The 23,921-nt window shown below is 48.4% G+C and overlaps 3 protein-coding genes across 8 annotated transcripts; 2 read left to right on the plus strand and 1 right to left on the minus strand.

The window, feature by feature from the left end:
• Positions 1-1,239: 1,239 nt before the first annotated feature.
• LOC124467171 (CDC42 small effector protein 1-like) lies at positions 1,240-10,740 on the minus strand. Its single transcript, XM_047019334.1, has 5 exons — positions 10,569-10,740; positions 7,206-7,469; positions 4,481-4,585; positions 3,355-3,426; positions 1,240-2,909 (listed from the first exon to the last, which is right to left on the minus strand). Exons 2-4 carry the CDS (start codon positions 7,347-7,349, stop codon positions 3,358-3,360), a joined length of 318 nt encoding a protein of 105 aa, XP_046875290.1. The 5' UTR covers positions 7,350-7,469; positions 10,569-10,740; the 3' UTR covers positions 1,240-2,909; positions 3,355-3,357.
• A 422-nt stretch (positions 10,741-11,162) lies between these two features.
• mllt11 (MLLT11 transcription factor 7 cofactor) lies at positions 11,163-14,121 on the plus strand. 3 transcript variants are annotated; one of them, XM_047019258.1, is made up of 2 exons: positions 11,163-11,343; positions 13,724-14,121. In XM_047019258.1, exon 2 carries the CDS (start codon positions 13,732-13,734, stop codon positions 14,005-14,007), a length of 276 nt encoding a protein of 91 aa, XP_046875214.1. In that variant the 5' UTR covers positions 11,163-11,343; positions 13,724-13,731; the 3' UTR covers positions 14,008-14,121. The 3 variants fall into 3 exon arrangements, with proteins under 3 accessions (XP_046875214.1, XP_046875215.1, XP_046875216.1); XM_047019259.1 differs by lacking the exon at positions 11,163-11,343 and adding an exon at positions 12,803-13,068; XM_047019260.1 differs by lacking the exon at positions 11,163-11,343 and adding an exon at positions 12,824-13,138.
• A 1,117-nt stretch (positions 14,122-15,238) lies between these two features.
• Positions 15,239-20,682, plus strand: gabpb2a (GA binding protein transcription factor subunit beta 2a). Of its 4 annotated transcripts, none has more exons than XM_047019254.1 (8): positions 15,239-16,441; positions 17,316-17,423; positions 18,311-18,478; positions 18,785-18,979; positions 19,080-19,209; positions 19,354-19,524; positions 19,731-19,849; positions 20,067-20,682. In XM_047019254.1, the coding sequence occupies exons 2-8, from the start codon at positions 17,316-17,318 to the stop codon at positions 20,430-20,432; spliced, it is 1,257 nt and encodes a 418-aa protein (XP_046875210.1). In that variant the 5' UTR covers positions 15,239-16,441; the 3' UTR covers positions 20,433-20,682. The 4 variants fall into 4 exon arrangements, with proteins under 4 accessions (XP_046875210.1, XP_046875212.1, XP_046875211.1 ...); XM_047019256.1 differs by having other exon boundaries at positions 15,239-16,167; XM_047019255.1 differs by having other exon boundaries at positions 15,239-15,797.
• The last annotated feature ends 3,239 nt before the right edge of the window (positions 20,683-23,921 follow it).

A 23,921-nucleotide genomic window follows, 5' to 3' on the forward strand; every position in this document is an offset into this window, starting at 1 on the left:
GTATGAATTAATGCCTTTGTTTGGTCCTGCACTGCACGTCACAGGCTGTAGCTGGTGCTTGGTTGCCACACACACACACACACACACACAGGTTGTTTTTCCAGAGTGTGTGAAAATGGATTGTTGTTGTTGTGAGGTGCTCTGAGGAATGAGGAGTGGCTGTTTGGCTCCTCACCTCGCTCTTCATCAAGACAGGGCAGCGAGGGGGAGACGGGGGGGGAGGTATGGATGAAGGGGGAGTGGGTGAGAGGGGATGGAGCGAGAGGCGGAGAAGACAGAGACTAGAGGGCGAGTACGAGGGTTGGAGGGATGGGGAGAGAGGAAAAGAGACAGAGAGAGGGGTAGAAGGAGAGAGCGAAGAGAGGAGGGAGAGAGAGGGAGAGAGAGGGGGGGAGGTTCATGTGTGAACCTCCCAGGCGAACAGGAAACGGACCCTGACAGAGAAAGGAAGTGAGGTAGCAGTGCGGAAACTCAATAAACAGGAAGACAGAACAGAGGCTGAAGTGTGAGGCTGGGACCTGCACTCTATTTATCCAGGACCGACATGCACACACAGTCGTTTACGGTTATTGGACTTGGCATGTCATGCAGTTCCGTGTTGAGTTTGGTCACTTAAAACTCTGTGTTGTGAGACTGCAGAGAGGTGAGCTAAGTGTTGCTGCTGTGGCCTGTGCTCAGTCAGTCAACCAGCCAGCCAGTCACTCAGCCAGCCAACAAAGCAGTAAAGAAGCTAGCCAGTCAGGACACCAGACTCAGGTTGTGCATGAAAGTATGGAGCTGGAGAGGGCTGTATAGTTATGTATGAACGTTGTGTTTTAACCTGCTTGGTGCTGGCGGAGGCTGACAGAACCTGTGATCTGGTTCCAGAGCTGATGTTATCTCCCAGCAGCCCTGGCTGTAATCAAGCAGCACAATGGGCCTCAGATTTCCTTCATGAAGCCCTCAGAGGTTTCACTGCCCTCTGCCAAGGACAGACCCTGGTTGTGTGTGTGTGTGTGTGCGGTGCTGGACCATGCCCAGTGGTTTATATAGGAACTAAGTCCATTGTTAAGGAGGAAGTGGAGTGTTTTGGAAGGTTTAATTTCCTCTTAAAGCAGAGAGAGAGAGCACCTTTGTATTAATAAAGAACTGAGAAAAACCCCTTCAACATTTCTATGCACAACACGTGTGCATGTGTGTGTGTGTTTCAGTGATGAGCTTCGAAAAAACAGATGAAAAGAAGTCAGACAAACACACACCTACATAAAACATGACTTGTATTTTCAGAAGCAGGTAAAAAGACTCAACGCAGTCTGTGACAGTTCAGAGACAGTTCAGACCCTCCATCCTCAACTCTGGGAGCTGAGGAAACAGACTTCCGGGTTGCAGGACTGTGACATATAGTTGCCATAACAACACCAGCAAGATGGAGACAGATAGCCTGGTCCCAGTAGCGTGTCCGTTAAGATTATGGAACATCCCTGGACTAGACCAAGACAAGGAATGTGATAACACAACCCAGCCTCGTGTCTAGACTTGGAAAGAGATGAAACCTGGGAAGTCTTCGGTCAAGGAAAACATGTACACAAAATATAAAAAACATCTAAAACCAAAAAATTCATTCCTACTGTTCAGTCAAGTCAAATAACTGTTCACTGAACAGTGGAAATAAACAATAAAAACAAATACACTTCAAAAATACAAAGCCGGCATTCGTTGTGAACTTGCAGAAGAGCGTCTAAATCTAATACTAAAGAGAGAGATCGAGATCTAACAGACGGTCCAATCAGAGACCAGAAGGCCAGGGGCCATGAAACACAGTCACCCTATCATGTACTACATCTGGCGGTCCCTCCCAACCTCACTGGTCCGCCGGGTTCACCAGAGGAATCACAAACAAGCCCCCACCCCCCCTGCCAACAGACTCTCCGGAAGCGGTGTTTCTCAAACCCTGCTGTTTCTTACAGTAGGTTGTCATAGAGACGGCTGGTCTCTGTGACCTGTCCAAGGGGGTCACGTGACAGGGGGCCGGTCTCCAGGGTCATATGACTCAGACGGGAAGAGCTCCAATGGACTGTAGTTCAGGGCGGGGGAGGGATATTACAGTTGTCTGTTAAGAACGATCCTATGTGATCAAAACGGAAGGCTGACAGTCTGATAATCGAGAACTGCTATCCAGGGCAGGCATGTGTCTAATTGAGGCTCATCGTGTTTACGCATGTATGAGAGAGAGAGTGACGGACACACAGAGCCAACTCGCGTCCACCACCCAGGTCTCCTCTAAACCTGTTACTCAATGGATTCTAGGTGGAGCAGAGCGTGATGCCATATCCTGTCCCTGCATTGAGCAACACACACACATCCAACAGCAGCAGTCTATCAATCGGCCATGTAGCACAACACTGATGTGTTGCCATGCTGCGAGAGAGGGGCAGTGTGAAACGTCTGGACGTCTTCTGGATGGTTCCGCTGGATTAGGTAGGACGGCACCATGTAGTCTAGAGGGAAGAACACAATCCTGGGATACAGAGTCCATGGGGAAGAACAGGATGCTGGGATATAGAGTCCATGGGCAGAACAGGATGCTGGGTTATAAGAGTCCATGGGCAGAACAGGATGCTGGTATATAGAGTCCAGGGGCTGATGTGATGAGGCTGGGACTGGGGATCAGGCTAGGGCAGGAGCTTGGAGGCTAGGAGTGGGGGTGAGGCTGGAACTGGGGGTGAGGCTAGTGCTGAGGATGGGAAAGGGGATGAGACTGGTTCTAGAGGTTTGAGTGGGGATGAGGCCGGGACAGGAATGGTGGTCCTAAGTGCTCTCTGTGCAGGAGGGGGGACAGGCTTGCTTGATGCTTGACCAAAGGCCAAGGGTCAGGGGTCAGAGAAGAGGGGCCAGGGGTCATCAGGTGAGGCTCTGGTTGGGCTGTGCTCCTGAAACAACAGGAAATCGTGTCAGACAGGAAGGTTACTGCACAAGAAGTTTAACAACAAAACCAGCCCCTCTTCGTCAACTGAACGAGGAGAGATGGAGGCGCGGAGAGACTGAGAAAGCGTCACGGTCAGACTGCGTTGTCAACACTCAACAGGAAGTGAGAAAGATCCCGAGACGGCAAAACCACGCATCTGAACACCCAGCCGGCTTCTGAAACAAACTAACTTCCCAGTTGGAGTCAACTGACTCATCTGACTGGTCTCCATGGCGTTTACGGCCAGACGCTGGTCAGAACCCTGACCTCATCCTGCTCTCCTTCTGACGCCAGGTAAACACTGGAAAGCACCCCTCACATGACAGGAAATGGGCTTCGACATTCTATATGAACATGTTCTGAGCTCCTTTTGTTATGAATGCTGTTTGAGTGTGTGTGTGTGTTCTCACCAGCTATAAGAGGCTGTTCCTGCCGTTGATGCTAGGTCCTTTAGACCTCATCTGTTCCTGGACTGGTCCTGACTGGAAAAACAGGAAACACACACGTTACATGACCACAACCTGCTCAAACTCCCTGGAAACTCTCTGGACTGAGTCAGACCAGGCCAGGCCAGACAGAACCAGGCCAGACAGACAGAACCAGGCCAGACAGAACCAGGCCAGACCAGGAAAGGCCAGTGAAGCTACAATGACAACATGCCATAACCAGGGTGATGGTCTGTGGTCTATGTAGATCGATCTAACCCCGGCCCCTCCTCCAGGTCACCCCTCCTGTCTGTCTGGGGGGGGCGGGGGAGGGGGGGGGTGTCGCCAGGGCTCTGGGAGGGGGAGGGGGGGGACAGGAAGAAGTGACCATAGTCACTTCCTGTGCTTGGTGACAGAGGGGATCCTCTGTGATCAATGACACACACACACACAGAGGGTCTTTCATGCGTCTGTCAAGGCCTGCAGCTGGGTCTGTGTGTCGGCCCAAGTCTTCATCTCAGAGAGACACAGAGAGAGACAGAGAGAGAGAGGACACGTTCCCGACCGTGCTTCCCTTCCTAAGTGACATGGCTCAGTCCTCCCCCATATGACCTGGTCGGAAGGTAGGCAACAAGGAAACAAGGTAGGAGACAAGTTCCTGGAGTGAAGGATATGTCCTTAACGGACGGATGTTATTGCTGGGAGGGGGGGTATGGAAGTGTGTGTGTGTGTGTGTGTGTGCACGCGGTCTGAGGGCTGGTACAGACTAGGCCTTGTTCCTCAGTGGGCCTGCAGGTGGCTGGATGGAGGAGGGAGAGAGGGATAGTGAATCCTAATGATTTCCCCGACTCACTGAGTTGAAGGAACGGTCAGGGTCTCGTGACAGCACGTAGTCCTCACATCTCCATCACTCACAGAGCGTGAGGGCGAGCGAGGGAGCGTGGGGAGAGAGAGAGTGAGGGAAGAGGGTCTGAGGGGAACGTGAGGAGGAGTGAGGCAGGGTGTGAGGGGTGTGTGTGTGTGTGTGAGGATGTGAGGGAGAGTGTATGTGTGTGAGGATGTGTGGGAGGGATGTGTGGGGGTGTGTGAATATGTGTGTGAGGGTACATACAGGGGGCAGTCCTTCGGCCATCTCCCCAGAGCCGATGTGAGTGAGGTGCATGAAGTTGGTGGGCTCTCCGATCATGGTGCGGTCAATCTTCCTCCTCTTCCTCTTCTGGAAACGCAGCACACATTCAGGGTCAGAGGTCACGCAGCAACATGCTTTAACTGTGAAGACACCTACTAAGACGAAGCTGAGGAAAACACCTGGTATACCAGCTTGTTTAAGGTTGTTGTTTTTACTAAGGTGTGACTGACATATCCTGTATGCTGCTGGAGGACAAGGAAGGGGTGGGTTTTTTGTGTGCGCATGCGTTGGTGTGTGTGTGTGTGTGTGCGCGTGTTCAAGCAAGAGAACATGGGCGTCTTTCTGCCATGAGGTCATGAGCTACTGAGGATGTGTTGATGCATGTCCACATACTCTCTGACTAACACACACACACATATTTCAACATAGTCATATATAAACCCATATCACTGCTGCATGACACGTTGTTTCTCTACACTCTGAAGTTGATTTGCAGCTAAGACCAAAACACGGTTCTATCTGAGGAACTTCCAGACCGGGGTCCTCAGAAACACATTAAGCCGAGCTGGAAGGAGAACCAGAGAAGTGTTCTGGAAGCGGTCCCGGAGTTCTAGCACGTCTTGGCCACCATTGGAGAAAAACCATTCTGTTTCCAGAAGCTGCTGTACTTTCCCTACTCCAGTACTCCAGTATGGGCCAGGGAGAACACAACATTAGAGATAACTTCTTAAAGAAACAAAGTGCAGTCTTACTTCATCCTATGCCAGCTTGCCAAGAAAAAGATACTTTAAAACATGTTCTAAACTGTCTCTGGTGTTCATCCAACAAGCGTAGAACCCAACTCTACCTTACCTTTATATCAAACAGTAAAACATGCAAACTTGCATCTTGCTTTGATTTAAAACGTTAGAATATACTGACAACTATTCTGCTTTGATGTAAAACATGTTAACAACTATCAAGCCCTGATAAAACATTAGAATGCGTGAACAACCCTAGCCTTCCCTGATAAAACAATAGAACAATTCTATCCTGCCCAGCTAAAACACCCAACCCAAATGCTAACATGCTAACAATGGCGTCATGTTTTGATATAAAACATACCAAGATGCTAGTAACTCTAGTCTTACTGCTAACATGCTAATAGCATCCTGCTCAACTGGGCGGCACCCACAGTGATGGTACGCCAGCCATGCATGACATCAGTCACAGCTAAACAACTCAACACTGCCCATAACTCAACACTAACCCCACCAAGAACCTAACCCCACCAAGACCTAACCCCACCCAGAACCTAACCCCGCCCAGAACCTAACCCCGCCCAGAACCTAACCCCACCAAGAACCTAACCCCGCCAAGAACCTAACCCCGCCAAGAACCTAACCCCGCCAAGAACCTAACCCCGCCAAGAACCTAACCCCGCCCAGCACCTAACCCCGCCCAGCACCTAACCCCGCCCAGAACCTAACCCCACCCAGAACCTAACCCCGCCCAGAACCTAACCCCGCCCAGAACCTAACCCCGCCCAGAACCTAACCCCGCCCAGAACCTAACCCCGCCCAGAACCTAACCCCACCAAGAAGCCAACCCTGCCCTTACATGGAGGACCAGTGAAGATGGAGGACTGGGAGACAGGCGGCCCTGAAGAAGCTGAGGCTCTGGGACATCGGCTAGCTGAGAGATGGGCGGTCATCTACGTGTGTGTATGTGTGTGTGTGTGTGTGTTTTACGCTGCCTTCCACACAGGAAAAAATTAATAAAACCTGTCTCCGAGCAACTTATTCTGGGTGATGCCATTAGTGAGAGTTGCCTTATGTTAAGTAATGACATGCAGACCCTCTGTACTGGTGTGGGTGTGTGTGTGTGTGTTTGAGTGTAGGGTGCTCATGAGAACGCTCTGGCAGGGACCCTGTACTGTTCTTTATTAGCTAGAACCTCGTTATAAAGTCTTTAGGAACACTCGTAAAAACGCTGGGCCAACATGTTCACTCCAGATGGAGAACAAACTCTTCCCACCAACTCACCCTGATCCAGCCCAGGACTGCCAGTTCTGCCCTAGCTCTAACCCCAGCCCCAACCCAAGCCCCAACCCCAGCCCCAACCCCAACCCCAGCCCCAACCCTAGCCCCAACCCTAGCCCCAACCCTAGCTTCAGCCATGTTTTACTCTCAACTGCTTTTCTGTACGTGTGTGCGTGTGTGTGAATGTATGCATTAGAACACGTGCATGTTTATTAGAAGCGGCGTCTCTGTGTATTGTTGCTGCCCACAATAGAACAAACACAGACCCTAAAAATAAAGGAGGGGAAGAAGGGATGGAAGAGAGGGTCCCTTGGGGCCTAGAGCCAGCACACTCCCTCTCTGTGTCTCTCTGTGTGTCTCTCTGTGTGTCTCTCTGTGTGTCTCTCTCTGTGTCTCTCTCTGTGTCTCTCTCTGTGTGTCTCTCTCTGTGTCTCTCTCTGTGTCTCTCTCTGTGTCTCTCTGTGTGTCTCTCTGTGTGTCCCTGTGTCCCTCTCCTGAGCTGTGAGGTTGTTGGGGTGGGGGTCTGTCATTGTTGACTAGAGGGAACCGACACAGGCCCCAGTTACGCAACGCCTCAATCCCTGCCACACCATGACCCCTGAACCAGGAAGAGGCTTGGGTCAAGAAAAGAGAGAAAGGGAGAGAATGCGTGAAAATCTGTGTGTGTGTGTGTGTGTGTGTCTTACCGGAGGAGGCTTGGCCACCACACAGCAACCCATCTTGTGCCAGAAGTGGCTCATCCCCGGCCCCGACGCGTCCAGCCCCCTGCTCTCTGTCACCGCCCTGCAGGACCCCCTCTGTCCCTGCACCCTGGACTGGTCCTGGGGCATCCAGTTACGCCTGCCGTCCAGCCTTCGTCCTCCGTTCCCCCGGGCCCTGTCCCTCACAGTCTGCTCCAGGGAGTTCTCAGTCCAGATCCAGTCTCAGGGAAGATGTTCTGATGGCAGTCTCTGGTCCGTCCACACACACACACACACACACACACAGATCAGTTATTCAGGTGATCCGAACAGCCTTGGATGTCCCGAGGAAAAAGTTTTGTTTGAGCGTTCTGCATGTTTGCATTTTCTATCACATAGCTAGCTGGACAACTGAGGCAGCGTTTGCCGAGATGATAATCTTTCATGAAACTAGCTGAACAAGGCTGTGTGTGTGTGTGTTCCTGCTATGGAGGACTTTGCTCTTGCAGGGTTTACTAAGGTATCTCTGCCTGCCTGGCTACACCACTGGGGGCTACTTAGGCAGAGATTAGAGAACTGTAAAGTATTCTAGAACCATTAGAAACCTTACTGAACTGTATAGCGTTCTACAACCATTAGGAACCTTACAGAGCTGAGAAGGGTTCTAGAACCATTAGAAACTTTGCAGAACTGTGGAGACTGAGAAGCCAGTGAGGCTGGCTGAGGGATTCTCTACCCAGCAGACAGACCAGCCTCATGACCCATCTCCCCATGACTGCAACCACAGACAGGGAAACAAGGAGAGGGGGAGTAGGAGGAGGAGAAGGGAGGAGGGGGGAGGAAGGGGACGCACAAGAAGGCAGCTTAAATGCTTGTCCCGTGAGGTAAGGATTAACGGAAACTCCCGCTCTTAACGGGACGCTCCTCATCCAGTATAAATAAACTAGGCTCCCTGGAGAAGCTGGCCAGACCGGGTCAGTCCACTTTAGGGAGCCCCCTCTTGACCCTCCACCCACAACTGTGGACCAGGATGGTGCGGTCCAACTGGCTGGGGAAGGCCAGAGAGTTCGACTCTGTCCCTGCTGACGTCACGAAATACAGACGGGTAGAAAGAGTGAGTCAGGGTGCCGGCCACTCTGGATCAGGTCTGTGAGACAGAGGTTCTCTAGATGAACTTTGTATAACACACAGACAGACCCTGTACTCTCTGAACTCATGATCAGCCGGTGATCAGCTGTTATCAGACTTTGGTGAGGGCAGGGGGGCAAGGTAAGAACAGACTACAATGGCAGCTCTGTCAACTCACAATCTTCTGCTTCAGCTCATGTGTGTGTCATATATGATGTTGCTCACACACACAAACACACCCACAGCCTTCCAGTGAGCAGGCTTTGAAGGCTAAAGTACCTCAGTCTCGTAGCTAACAGCTCCCCAAACACATTAGCATGAGGCTTTGTATTTAAACGAGACACTTGGCCTGACCAATGAGAAGTTTGTCTTTTTGAGAGATGCACCATTTTAGCACAAACTTGAATGGTTTCGTAGTCCACACAAACTTAAAATGGGGCTAGTAGTCCACACCTGCAGTTTAGCACGATGATTCAAGCCCACAAGCTATACTCTGCAGCTAAGCTAATACAAGCACCAACACAAGTGTTAAACCCTGAATATTACACTGTGTTCATCCATATAAGGCATTGTTCTGAGCTTTTTGATATCCAAAACACCATGAGTCATGGTCAAGATCTGTGTTGCCCAGCCCTGTTCTTGGAGAGCTAGCAAGCATCCATGTAGACTTCTCTTCAACCTTAATCGAGCACACCTTTCTCATAATGAGCTGGTTGCTAAGCATGAATCATGTTAAAAACAACTGGGGTTGGAATGTACACCTACAGGAGGGTATCTCTCCAGGAGCAGGGTTGGAATAGGCTATGTGACTGGGGAGGAGGAGGGTTCACAATGGGCCCTTTAATGCAAGGTCTCTAGGTGGGAATGCTGGTTAACGGCACCTTTAAAATCATGGCAGGTGTTAGAGTTACACCAACCCCTTGGAAAACAGGCGCAGGAGCAGGACACGGATCGGGCAAGACTGCATGGGGAAAGTTTGGGATTAAATAACGAAAACAATGAATTGGTGTGTGTGTGATGGTGATCTGCAGGCCTTACAGCAGAACTCAGACCTGTAGGGCCTGTAGAAAGAGCCTGATGTGCATAGCTGTCTAAACATAAGTGGTTACAAAGGGGAAGCACAGCATTGAGACATGCAGATTCACGTACAGACACCCCAATGCAGTCATTATGACTCAATGCTGCTGACTTTTCATTTTGGTCTATTGTGTGTATAGACAGTAACCTAGGGACTTCCAGAAAAGCAGGAGGTGATATCCCTTCGCGTGACCCTCCGACGACCTGTTAAAGAGCCAAGGTCTTCATGAAGACTCCCAACATCATGTGTGGTGTACAGTATAGCAACCATAACTAGACCCGATAGTGGGAAAACCAAAACTAGTTATAGCTCTCAAAGAGCAAAATGGAGACACACACAATTACTAACCCTAACTAAAAACGGATCTTCCTGACATAGACCAGACCACAATGATGACTATCCTGCTGTAGCCGCGGGGCTTCCTTTCAGAGGCTTTGAAACCCGCAATATGTAACCGTCGAGAGGGTTTGTCACGTCATACATGGACTATGTAATTTGGCACAGAACTTGTGACAGTATCTTAAAACACAAATGGTTCTACAATAGAGAAGTTCCACTATATACGCACATGTTCTTCTCTGAATGTAACTCTGCCGTACAAGGCAACAGCTTTTGAATTGGGTTTTAAATTGTGCAACTCAGAAGTATGTTGTATAAATATATAGGCCTATTTTACAGCAGTGTTTGCTATGTGGCCAGATCGCGGTAGCCTAGTGTTTTAGATTGGATCCCATCGGACACAATGGAGTCAAATACTTACCAATATCCCTCAAGGCAAATGAGAATAGTATCACTCATGACCGCATTGTATGGATCTCCGAGAGCAAAGTTAATTCAAACATGTCACCATAAGGATCTTCATACACAATTCCCGAGTCATGAAACGTAGCCCACTTTCTAGGGTAGCTTATAATCAAGTGAGCAAACTGATGTTGGAAATACCGGAGAAAGAATAATGAACTTCTGAGACTTGTTGTAGCATATGAAACTAAATCAGTAGTAGGGGTTTCCAGGGAATAAAACTGCTCATTTAAAGCGTTTTGACTCAACACTAACCATGCGCTCTGCCTGTCTGATAACTGCCGACCGTCTCATTCAATTAATCTCATATTTGAAACTTTGTTGCTAACCTCGATGAATAGAGAAATTGGCGGCTAACTCACCTCCGGTTTAGTAAAGAGTCCAAACTACTTTTATGGAACAGCAGTGAAAGTATCCGTTTGACATCTAAACTCCTCCAAAGTCCAACGCACTGAAGCTGTTTAACGCCGTGTTTGAGGTGTGGTTCTATTTTCTGTCTTACAATGAGGAAATTGTTGGCTTTTACACCGCTCAGACCTCGGGAAACTTTCTCACCCGTTAAAGTCAAACAGCACCCCTTATGGGCTAAGATGCACTCCGAGTCTTGCAATTACAATAATATAAGAAGTGTTTCTACCGCCATCTCCTGGAGTTATATTATATATATTTGCTGCCTGTTTTTTGGTGTTTCATAAACGGATGTGCTGGATTGAAATGTTGAAACAAAACTACTTTAAATGGGGTTAAAAGCTTTAAATAGCTTATAATTATTATTTTTTGTTTGTTTGTTAGATGAGAGTAAAATTCTGATATAGATTTTCGTTGTTGTGGTTTGCTACAGAGTAGGCCTAACTAATTCAAATCCATCATATAATCAAAGACCGGTCTGTGCACTTGCTTGCGTGTGTATTTGTGTATGCGTGTGTGTGCGTGTGTGTTGGTGTGTGAGTGTGTGTGTGTGTGTGTGTGTGTGTGTGTGGGAGTGGCTGCCCCTCACTGAAAAAAGCCGGCTGGTGAGCGAGCTTTACAGTTCCTACAGTCGACAGCACGAGCACAACTTAAGACGTCTTTGTCACCCCAAGGCGATTTAAGAGAACGAGGTTTTTGTTAACAGTCTTTTAACTGCCACCGATTAAGGTAAATCTATTTCTATATGTTTTAGATGCATGGCCACCATGTTCAGCGTGCGTGTGTGTCCGTTTTGCCTATGGTGATGATGCACAATGCACCTGCACCCGATCCACAGCGATATGAAATGCAACAACGGTCGATTCGTTTTTAGTCTTGAAATAAAAAATTTAGCCAGGTTTAACGCAAATGGCTGCATGTTCTTCTCTGTGTTGATCTAATTGTATTCAGGTTCTATCTCCAAACAAACACTGAAGGATAGGCTATAGCGTGTGTTTGAAACAGGGTTTTAGCTTTGCCTGACTCACCAGTTACTTCAGTAACCAATCATCAACGGCTCTGTCTTAATGATAATCGTGTGATAAAATAAATGCGTTTCATGTCGTTGTCCGGTGACAATCCCTGTCACATTTTGTCAGATATATTTAGGGCCGTGTGACCCAATTGCTCAAACGGGTCGTCATCGACTGCGCAGATGTCATGCTGCAGAAGCAGGTTAACAGGAATTGAATCTATATTTACGGGATTGAACGGAAGGGCATATGGGTCCTAATATAAAACTAATGGTCATCTCTGGAAGCCCAGGGGCGTCGCCTCACGCGCTCCATCCTCACAACCCGTTTTAATGCATACGTCATCCCGGTGGATAGTCTGTTTTGTGAGGGCGTGGTAGGGCCCGATGGATAAGGCTTCATGAGAATAATCAACCATTACAGATTTATGCCTAAACATAGATGTTTCAACATTCACTCTACCATGTCCGCGAAATGTCGCGGATAAAATGTGTCTTTATATAGAATCATGATGCGGACACGATGGGAAACCATGAATCATGAGTGTTTCAAGTTAAGTGCAGATAAAGCGATTGTATAACAGTAAGCTAGTAAACCCAATTTTCTTTGAGTTTTTTCTTGTCTTCTCTGAAGGTTTCAGTTGGGCTGCTCAGTGGGCTAATGTGACATAGCTTATAAAGGGCTGTAGGCCTATATACATGTAATTTGATTTGAAGCTGTCAATAAAAAGTATTTGATCCTTGTCAAGGTTCATTAGAAGAGATTGTAAAGAGATTTAGACAGGATTAAGATCAAACATGGTCAGAGCTTTCTCCGAATTTTCCTGATGTAAACAAGAACTCCTGTAAATAGAATGTCCAGGCCGCCGCCGCCTATAAATAAGAAGAAAACAAGCCCTAAAATATCTTGACATGACAAGGTGCCTATTGCTGTCCCCAACTCTCACACTCATGTGATGTCGACTCAAAACATGGCCTTTCATAGAACCCATTTCATAACAGGAGAGTCAAACCCAGCTGAAATAAAGTTCCAGAACTCTGTGTTCCACGATTCTGTTTGGAATGCTGGGTAGTTGTTTGTGAAAATGGCTCTTTAGCCTAAGGAGGCTTGTTGCTGGTTTGTACTTAACCCTGTGCAGAGCAAGTACTCATTCCTCCCTGCAGGTGGGGTTTTATAAGTATCACTACCATGGAGATAAGATACGAACCGACACAGCACGGCTTATCCACAGCTACGGCAACGTTCACACTGCAAGCCTTCATTCTCAATTCCGATTTATTTATCAGATTCGATTTTTTGGCGGTTTGTTCACATTATCATTTCAAATGTGGCCAATATCCGATCCGTGTGAACTGGTTGCGGTCCTGAACCGCCCCGCATGCGCAATAGAACAACAACAAATGCCTCGTATGTAGGACGCTCTCACACCTGTTAAATGGAGGTCAGTGAAGTTTTCAAGCATTCTATTTCATAAAGTCATGTTCTGTGGAACCCAGCGAATGTGTGAGCAGGTAATGGCCTACGGAGGACGAGAAGAACCAATTTTTTAAGACCATTTAGAAATTTAAGACCATAGCCGCGGGAACATATTTTATCAGGGGGGTCGTGGGGGGTAATTTCATTATTAGTCATTGGAGACTATTACACATTATTTATGCTATATAACTAATATATGTTATTAGTTATAGCTATGTTTGGTCTCTGGATGTTAGGACCAATGAACTTGAATTTAAGATAGATTATCTTCTCATAGACTGAGCAAAGAGAAGCGAGGTCCTTGGGTTTCTGCCTATAACTGGTTCTTGTGCTTCTTGTGTGAACTCCCAGGTGCTAGACTGCCAGGGTAAAATAATGGGCTGTGTCATTCAGATAAGTTCGTCTCAGCTGGAACCCACTTTAGTATTGCAGGCCGATAAAGAAAGGGATTTACAAGGACAAAGGGCTCCAGGTTGCATTATAATTAGCATACAATAAGCACTTTCTGTCTCTTTTGGAACGTGAATAAATAGTTGATGGGGAGCAATCGATACATATCTTTAATCTTGTCATATCAACTGTGATCCCATTCTAACTCAACAAAACTCTTTATCATTCAGATACCAACATGCTGCAGAAATCCAACAGCCAATACGATTCCTTCCTGTACTGGAGGCAGCCAATCCCAGCCCTCGACATGTCCGAGCTGGAGGACCTGGGCCTGAAGGACAGCAAGCCGGCCAATAGCAACCAAGCTGGGAAGAACAAGAAGGAGAAAAAGTCCTCCAAGATGGCCAATCAGAGGAAACAGAAAGAGGAGGAGCTCCCAGAGTACACCACCTTCAACTACTGGAGAGAGCCCATCGCTAGCATCGACACTCTGGACTTTAACCTACTACTGTGATGTTCCATCTCTCATCCCTACATTTCCATCCTCTGTCCCTCTCACCCTCTGTCCCTCTTTCCCACTGTCCCTCCCATCACTGGCCTTGTCTACATAAACCATGCCTTCGGTCGAGTCCCTGGTCCACCTTTGATTCAGTACTGGCTCTGTGTGTGTGTACTGTAGATGTAGAATAGCACTAACGCTAAGAGGGGTATGGTAAGCTGACTGGCTGACACTGTGATTGACAGCAGCATCTATCCTCCTATCTAGGTGTAGCTTGCAGTATGCATTCAGGACATCATTCTGCAGTCAGAGATATGACACATCATTTTGTGGTGTAAATGACCTGTGTTGAGTCCGGTCCGTAAACGCACACCTGCATCACTATAGAAACGCATATGTAACATTCTTCATGTGTGGAACATAGGGGAACCACAGTGCACTAAAGCCTGTTCTGGTCCACTCCGGACACATAGTGGGAACAGGTACAGATCACCTGGGCTCTATTGTGAAGAGAGAGACATGACACCTACTACACATTTCACACATAGAAGACTAGCCCATTAGTAGCGTAGCTCAGTAATTAGAAGGGGTCACAAGTTCAAATGACCCCTTGTCGGTCGCCTTGGGGAAAAGTGTCTGCTAAATGAATACACTACATTTGAAAACATTTGTTCATACATGGTGGCACCATATCTCAACTATGTTTTCTATTATCACAGCCCTTGTTAAAACCTGCTTGTCAGGCCCCAGTGCCAAAAGTAGTCAGTAGTTTTAAGCTCTAGTCAAGAGTCCAAGTAAGCATCTCCACAGAATGGGTTAGGCTCTTTGAAAGTCGTGTTTTCTTTACATAGTTGCCTTTCCGCCCATGAACGTCTCTCGCACATGCTTATTTAGGCCTTATTGAGGATGCTGCTTTCAGTCTGCGCTGAGCAGGACTCAACTGAGTGCAATGACTGATAGGAAATGTAGTGAAATCATTCATATGGCGTACTGGTCACCCTTTATATTTTGCCATTGTCGTCTGCAGATATCAGAGGTTAAGTTTGAATGTTGAGGAAAGGAATGATTTATGAAAGTCAAGGAATGTTTGGATGGTCCTACATTGTGCTGTGTGCACATGGTTTGCGAAGTAGCCTACAGTGGCGAATACATAATTATTTAATAATTTTATGTTTAACATTTTGAGCAGTCAACTCCCAGAAGTGATCTTCTATTGAAATAAAACATTAACAATACCATACACATTTTCCCGTGTTGTTTTATTTGGCTCAAGTCCATGATTCACTCATTACAAACAGGGTTGCAACATTATGCAACATTAACCACCATATTTGCAGAAAAAGATACTTCCAGAAACAGGAGCTAAATGCTGCATTTCATTTAATGACTACAAGTTCCCAGTCCGACACGTTTCTTTAATACAGGCCGAATATAAAACGGACATTTCCCTCGTTAACATGGAAGGCCTACACCCATTAAGGAATGTTGATCTACGGTCAGTTCGGTTCGAACCGCCTCTCAGAATATGAAGACTGCCTTTACTGTCGCAGGCCGATCTCAGAACTGCGCATTGAATCCAGATTTTTTTCTATCGAACTTGTATGCTTGCAATGTGCCCGCCCACGAGGGAGGTTAAAAAGCTTTGGTTTCCACCTCCGGTGTCGAAGAGCTGCCATCTTTGTACCCGTTTATATACAAAAATAAGTAATAATTCCAACTAATTAAGAGGGAAAACTTATTTCAAACGTGAGACAAGTCAAGGGACATATGCTCGGTTCATAATAAGCACTTGACGCCAGATCAAGGTAAGGAATGAACGGCTTTTACAGCTACCAACCCATGAATGTAATCTGGCTCGCGTTAGCTTGCTAACTAGCAAGATCCCCGCATCTAAAGTAACATGCTATTATAAAATCAAGTCTTTATAGCACGGCAACACAGCCGCATGGTAGCAGCAGACACGGAGACGATGTGTAAATAAAATGCACATGGCAGAACGTTTAGTAAACAGGACATAGCTAGCTACTTTAACTATGCTGCATGGTCTCCCACTTGAAAGAGCGGACTAGCTAGCCATTTTAGCCTAACGTTAGACGCAGTTTTGTTTTGCCAGCAAGCGAATACAAACAGCGTAAAGGGCATCAAACGACGGGTGCCATCAGTTCACACAAGACGGTAAGCAACTTGTGCGCATACATATAACAACAACTTACAAAAAAACACGATTACTTGTGAAATGCGAATAAAATGTTCCATAGCACTCGATGAGGCGTGCGTGAAAGAATGCTGTTAACCGGATGTGGAAGTAGTTTTTTCTCTCCGTGTAAAATAGGAATTTCTCTACTGACTTCCCCCGGAAAACCAACAACTTAATATCAAAGAGTTTCCTGTGTTGTATTTAATGTTGCCGAGGGGGTTTATTAAATGCTTGTGTTGGAAGTGTTGATGGGTAATGGACACATGGCCGACTCTATTGCGTTTTCACCACCGAGGCGCGTAAAATGGCTACTCGGGACCAGGCTCTGGCTTTCACCCCGAAAGAGAGCCGCATTAGAGTGTGCTTGGTTACTATGTTGCAATCATAAATCGTCGACTTTTCCTCAAGCGAGCGATATATTTGCCTCAATATAAAACGCATAACATTTTAGTAAATATCGTTTTCGTTGTCGCTTGTTATATCATTTGAGTTCAATAATGTTGTCGGATAGACTTGCTTTATTACTTTTCCAAAGAGATAACATTGTTTTGCGCCAATGGATTATCAGATCGTCATGTGCAAAGATGGTTTCCCCGCCCTCGGCGGCAGTACTGCGTCAGTCCATCCATGTGTAATACACACCAGCGTTCCCTCCAGCGTCGTGGCGCTCTCTTCCACGAGACACTCCTGTTGAGAGTTCTTTGTTTGTGTGTGTGTGTGTGTTTGATTAAGATGTTTGTCAGCTTTCTGCAAAATTGAGTGTTTTGACTGATAAGCTACAGGTTTACTCAACATCAATACCCTACGTTTTGTATTTTGAAATGTTAGTATGTTAAATAAGTGTTTACCCTATAATCCTGTTCATTCATTTTAACCCCAAATCAAGGGAGTAAAGGGAACTATATGATGACAATGAACACATAAAGATCTACATTAGTCAGATTTAGTACATGAAATAAAGACAACATAGATTGACAACTACGAGGTGTCCTGGCTTTGGCCCTAGCCGAGTGCTTCAAACTTTGACCCGTTGTTTGCGGCGTGTCCTGAAGTCCCCCCTCTCTCTCTGTCTTTGTGTGTCCTGATGCCCTCTCTCTCTCTGTCTGTCTGTCTGTCTGTGTGTCAGATGTCGCTGGTGGACCTAGGTAAGCGTCTGCTGGAGGCGGCTCGTAAGGGCCAGGATGACGAGGTCCGAACCCTGATGGCCAACGGTGCGCCCTTCACCACAGACTGGGTAAGAGACTGTTTAATATCACACCAGACTGGATAAGAGACTGTTAAATATCACCACAGACTGGATAAGAGACTGTTAAATATCACACCAGACTGGGTAAGAGAGTGTTTAATATCACCACCGACTGGGTACGACACTGTTAAATATCACCACAGACTGGGTAAGAGACTGTTAAATATCACCACAGACTGGGCAAGAGAGTGTTTAATATCACCACAGAATGGGTAAGTTCAGTTGACTGGAAGTTCCTTCAGCACTGTGTGTAATCACAAGCAGCAATAACATTTCAGGATATTGAAGTGTTTTCCTATGCATACCAGGCTTACTTATACCAATTATACACGAACATGTGTGCCGGTATGCAGGGTTTGAAATGCGGTTTAGCCCGCTAATATAGGTAATGTGTGCTCGAACTTGACCCGTTCTAAACTTTTAAACAACGGTTTTTCCAGTTCCAAACGTCCGAGGCTGGTACCAGCGTGTTCAAACAGGACCCCACTTTATGGCTGTTTATAAGTGTTCCAACGAGTTATACAGTCGAAATCAGGGTTATTTTTTTTAAATATAAAACTGTGAAATTAGCGGTATCAGCCGTGAGAAATCAAATACCGGTAGTTTTGTTGGCTGAAAGAAAAAAATCATGTGAAAAGTACAGCAGAAAATCAAGCATCAGAAGTGCATCGATCTACCAGTATTTCGGTGGTCAAAGTTCGGAGTCTCCCTTCTCACCCACAGTATTGTCTTTAGCCCGTCTTGACCGCATTTGAGGCATTCCGAGCGCCATTTTGTTCATTCCATCTCCCTCCTCCTCCTCTGCCTTTGTCTTATTCCATAAACACTCATCCCTGGCTCTGTCTCCCCCCCTCTCTGCCCCCCCCCCCCTCCAGTTGGGGACGTCCCCCCTCCACCTGGCGGCCCAACACGGTCACTACTCCACGGCTGATGTGCTGCTCCGCGCGGGCGTCAGCAGGGACGCCCGCACCAAGGTGGACAGGACCCCTCTACACATGGCCGCCGCCGAGGGACACACACTCATCGTAGAGCTGCTCGTCAGGGTGGGCAGTCTGGAGAGGAGTGTGTGTGTGTGTGTGTGTGTGTGAGAGAGACGGGGGGGGGGGGATAAGCAGTAGGAGAACTATGTAGGACTTTGATGAGCATTTGATAAATGTGTTTACACCATCTCTCCCGCCTTCTATTCTCCCTTTCTCCTTCTCTTTCTCTTCCCCTCTGCATCGTCTCCTCCCCTACCACTCCCCCTCTCTCTCTCTTTTTCCTCTCTACTCTCCCTCCTCGCCCTGCCTCCTTTCCCCTCTTCCTCCTCCTCCCCTCTCCCCTCTCCCTCCCCCCCTTCCCTCCTCCAGAGCGGAGCGGACATCAACGCCAGGGACATGCTGAAGATGACAGCGCTCCACTGGGCGGCGCAGCACGGCCACCAGGGCGTGGCCGAGATGCTGGTGAAGCACGGCGCCGACGTGCACGCCGTGTCCAAGTTCGACAAGACGCCGTTTGACATCGCCGCCGACAGCCAGAACGCCGACCTCATGCTGCTGCTGCAGGTCGGGAAGAGAGATGGGGGGAGGAAGGGAACCACTTCCGGGGGTCAACGGTCACGTCACAATACTGATTGTGTGTGTTTGTGGGTGCGTGTGTGTGTAGGAGGGCATGCAGAACCAGGTGAACCTTAATGAGAACAGCGCCACTTCCCCCCAGTATATCATCCAGGGCATCCCTGGACTGCAGGGAGGCGTGGTCAACCTGGCAGACCTCATCAACAGAGCCAACGCAGGTACACACTCACACACTCACACGCATACACGCATACACACATACACACATACACACATACACACATACACATGCACGCGCACAACAGCCTCAAGCATTTATTTGTTTTTAAGCATCCCTTCCATCTCTTTTTGTGTGTGTGTAGTTGAATCGGAGGACACCATCGCTGCCAGCTCCCTGGACCCCAGCATCCAGCGCGTGGTTACCGAGGGAGGTCAGAGGGTCATCACCATAGTAACAGACCAGCATGGCAACCTCCAGACTACAGGCGGGCTGGGTCAGCAGTTCTTCCTCACCATGCAGAACGGACAGCAGAGTAAGTACATAGAACACGTTTAAAGCACGCCCAGAACATGCCTAAAGCATGCCAAGAACATGCTACACAGTGATCTGATCACTATGCAGAGTGGACAGCAGAGGAAGAACACAAAACACGCTTAGAACATGCCCAGAACACGTTTAAAGCGCGCCTAGAACATGATACCCAGTGATCTGCTTGCTCATTGGTCGACTGTGTTGCAGTGTTGGCGGTGCCGGCCAATCAGGTGACAGAGGAGGTGGTGGAAGACGAGATCCAGCCGCCGCCCACACGCAAACGGAGGCTGGAGTCCTCGTCCAATCACACGGATTCTGGAGACACGGTAAGTCATGAGACAGACAGGCGGTGACTCATAATTCCCTCCCTCCCACCCTCCCACCCTTCCTGTGTCCCCTACTTCCTCTAAATTTATCCATCCCTACCTTACCCATCAACTTCCCTCCCTCCCTCCCTCCCTCTGCCTTTCCCCATCCCTTCCTCTTTTCTCTGACTCCTACCGCTCTCCTTCTCTAACTCCCCCTCCCCCCCCCACCCTCCAGGAGATGTTACAGAAGCAGCTACAGGAGGCCAACAGGAAGGCACACGAGTACCGCACGCAGCTCCACAGGAAGGAGCAGGAGGCCGAGGAGTACCGCGTCCGCCTGGAGGCCATGTCCCACGGCCACACCAACGGCAGGGCGTCCCCCGGCCCGGAGGAGGTGGTCCTGGAGGAGGAGGAGCTGGAGGAGGAGGAGGTGGTGGAGGAGGAGCTGGGCGGCGTCCAGGTGGAGCCGGCCGACGGCCAGGAGGAGATGGTGCTGCTGCACGAGGGGGCGCTCGTTTTGAAGAGCGGTCCGGGGCTGGACTGCGGCGGGGAGCAGGTGACGCTGGTGGAGACCACCTGCGGGGGCGAGGACGGCTCCTAACGCCTGGAGGCTCGGGGGAGGGATGGAGGGATGGACTGGAGGAGGAGGAGGGAAATCATAAACACGGACTCGGGCTGTTTAAGGAAAGCCTATACCTTTTTGTCGCAGTTCTTAATCCTTTACTATCTCCTCCTTGTTTTGCTCCTTTTATGTACAATAGTTCTACTTCCTTCTCTGGTTACTATGATTATTATTATTATTATTGTTGAGTTGGAGGTCAAGAGGACTTTAAATAAAGGAAGTGACTGACCGGTCTTCCTGTGCGTCACACTAGTTGCCTGGGAAACGTCTGTGCTTCCTGGAGAAGGTGGGCCATTGAGCATAGAGATTTTTTTGCATGGAGCCAATCACCAGGGTGCCACACTGATGATATGTACAGTGAGGGGGCGGGACTTTGAGACTTACTGCAAGCGTCTCACCTGGTGACGGATGTGTTTATTGTGACCAGGTGTAGTAACTAATGGCCAGGTGTGTTGATGAATGCTCCAGTTTGTTATTAACAGGCTTTCTCACTGTCAGCTCCCTCTCCCCTGTCCTCCCTCCTTCCGTTCTCTCTCCCCCGTCCTCCCTCTCTCTCCCCACCTCTTCTCTCTCTCCCCTGGCACAACTTTATCTCTCAGGCTGTCTCCTCACCCCCCCCCCCCTCTTGCTTCCATCAATTCACCATGACCATGATGATAGTATTTTTATAAGCTCCGTAAGCCTTTTTTTATGTAAATATCAAATTGTATTTTTGTATATGTATGATTTGGATGCGTTGGGATATATTCTGCCTGTGTGTGTGTGTAAATGATAAAGTGCCCATTTTAGCCATGCTCGTCTCACATGCACCAATGTCTTTCAGGGACGTGTCTGTCTCGTCGCCTTTCCTTTTTCTGCTTCGGTTTCTCTAACGAGCCGCCGAGACGAACTTGCTTTCGGCGAATGAACTCTGACCCCCCCCCCCCCCCCCCCCCCCCCCCCCCCCCATTTGCTTTTTCGAGTGCGTTTCCCTGTTTGGCCTGCTGTTCCTTGTGTTCTCCTGCAGGGGGCGCCACCCTCCTGGCAGAGCTCCTGTGTCGGGCGCAGAGCTCAGGGGAGCTTCCTGACACCAGGAAGAGGAGTGTGTGCTGGCGGGAGGGCGCTGTGTCGTCGCCGATCTCGCACGCCAACACTTTAAACGCATTCCTTTTGTAACCTGCACCTGTTTGACCTCTTCCGTACACCAGCTTCTGTTACTGTTGTCTGACAAAAATGAGAATTTTCTAATAAAAGGAACTTCACATCCCAAAACGGAGGGAGACATCCCCTTCTCGAACGTACTCTGAATCTTCCTTGTTAGAACATGAAATAACTCACTTCAATAAGGGTACCCTCGCACGGAACGTTAGCGTGTCGAGAAACTCGGGGCAAGTTTGTTTTTGTCTTATATCCTTGGTTTTCTGATGGACATAAAACTAATCCTCCGTGAACGAGATCCTCTCATCCCGAACACCCCCTGGAGGAGCAAGGAAACAGCCACAGAGAGAGGGGAGGGGAGAAGAGGAGGGGGGCAGGAGAGAAAGGAAAGGAGGAAAGGCAAGAAAAGTTGGGGAGGAAAAAGGTGAAGAGCGTAGGAAAGGGGGGAGGAGGGGGAGGGAACAACAAAAGCTCCTCTGGTATATTGTCTTGTGTCAAGAGAGCGTTCCGTTGACATTGATTCCGAATCCCTGAACTGAATAGGAAGATGATTCATGACGGGGTGTAATCGGATTGAGTGTCATGCTTAATAGCACGTTAAATCAAACTGGAATTTGATTTCTTCTTGGAAAGTGGAGCAGCATGCTGAATCGAAGCTCTGTAGACGTGCAGATGACAAACGGACTGGTTAGATACACCTGGAACTGGGCGGAAGGTTGCCGTTGTGACAAACACATTTCCCCTTGGGGTTGATGAACTGATCTCTAATCTTGTCTAATCTAGACCAGGCAGGGTGGCCTTAGTGGGCTTGTGAACGGGGGTCGTTGGGGTCCGACGAGGTCAGACGAGGTCATGGCGTCTGTCGAGGGAGGGGACACGGGCAGGAGAGACGCAGGGATTTCGCGAGAAGATGCTGTTGGAGGCCATCACTGTCTCCTGACTCACGAGAGAGTGAGGAAGCAAGACAAGACAGATAGATGGATGAATAGATAGGTAGATAGATAGATAGATAGATAGAGGGATGGATGGATGGAAGGGCGGACGGATAGACAGACAGACGGACAGACGGATAGATACAGAGTAGGAAAGAGAGCGACGGAGGGAATGAGCAGGAGAACGAGAGATAGGGGGACAGAGAGAGATGGAGAGCCGGAGAGAGTGACACAGATGGTTGGTGGGTTTGAAAGACATGTGTCGAAGCATGTGATGAACTATCTGTGTCTATCAGGGATTGATGAGAGTTATCGATCTTAGCTGAGGCCTCAAGAAGAGAAAGAGAGAAAGAGAGAGTGATGGTGACATAGAAAGATGGAGAGAGACGAAGAAAGAGAGGGTGAGAGGGGCTGGGAGACAAATAGAGGGGGAGGGAGAGAAGCGGACGGGCGAAAAAGAGAGGAGGTGGAGAGAGAGATGGAGATGGAGACTGAGAAAGAGAGAGACCAAATGGAACTGTCAGCTTGCCTCTATGGGGTGAAGGAGTGTTTTTCATCACCACGGCGACAGGAGCTGAACTAGACAGATTAAAGAGATTCTTTCGATTCCATCCTGAAACCATGCACTTCATTTCTGCTCTTCTTCTCTACTTCCTTTGCCCATCCAGACAGAGAGAGAGAGAGCGATGCCTACGCAACCCCAGTCTGTGATGGAGGGACCCTGCAGGTCGAGACAATAACAGTCTTCCTGTTCTTCAATCTCTGGTTTCTCTCCAGTATACTGATCCACACCAGCTGAACTAATGGAAGAGAGAGCGAAAACCAGAGAAGAAAGAGAAAGGAATGCAGAGACAGAGAAAAAATAAAATACCTGGAGTGAGAGTGCAAAATAAAGAGGTAGAGAAAGAGAGAGGTAGAGGGGTAGAGTGAAAGAGAGGGGTGGAGAGAGACTTCATGAAATACCTGGAGCGAGGGGAGAGATAAAGAGTTCTACAGAGAGAGAGAGGGATGGAGAGAGAAAGAGAGGTATAGAGAGAGCGAAAGAGAGGGAGAGCAAGAGAGAGAAAGGGAGAGAAACAGGAGTGTGATTTTTGGGAGATGGGAACAAAGTAATTAGCCCTCAGCCTGCCCTCAGGGAACCGCTCCAGCGAGAGCGTCCGATAAGGACCGGTTCCCACGGCGACGCTCCTCCACGCAGCCCGGCCAGGTGGAGCCAATCAGAGCCAGGGCAACTTTGTTCTTAAGTAGCAGGAAGTGAGGAGCAAGAAGCTCTTACAGGTCAGCACTCGCTAAAAAGCTCTTCTCCGAAAAAGGAAATCAAATGAATTTGTTTCCCCTCCTGGGAGTGTGAGTGTGTGTAAGAGAGGGCAACTGCTTAAAGGAAGCTTAAAAAAAGTTA

Source organism: Hypomesus transpacificus, chromosome 4 (genome assembly GCF_021917145.1).
Source record: "Hypomesus transpacificus isolate Combined female chromosome 4, fHypTra1, whole genome shotgun sequence".
NCBI classification, from domain to species: Eukaryota; Metazoa; Chordata; class Actinopteri; order Osmeriformes; family Osmeridae; genus Hypomesus; species Hypomesus transpacificus.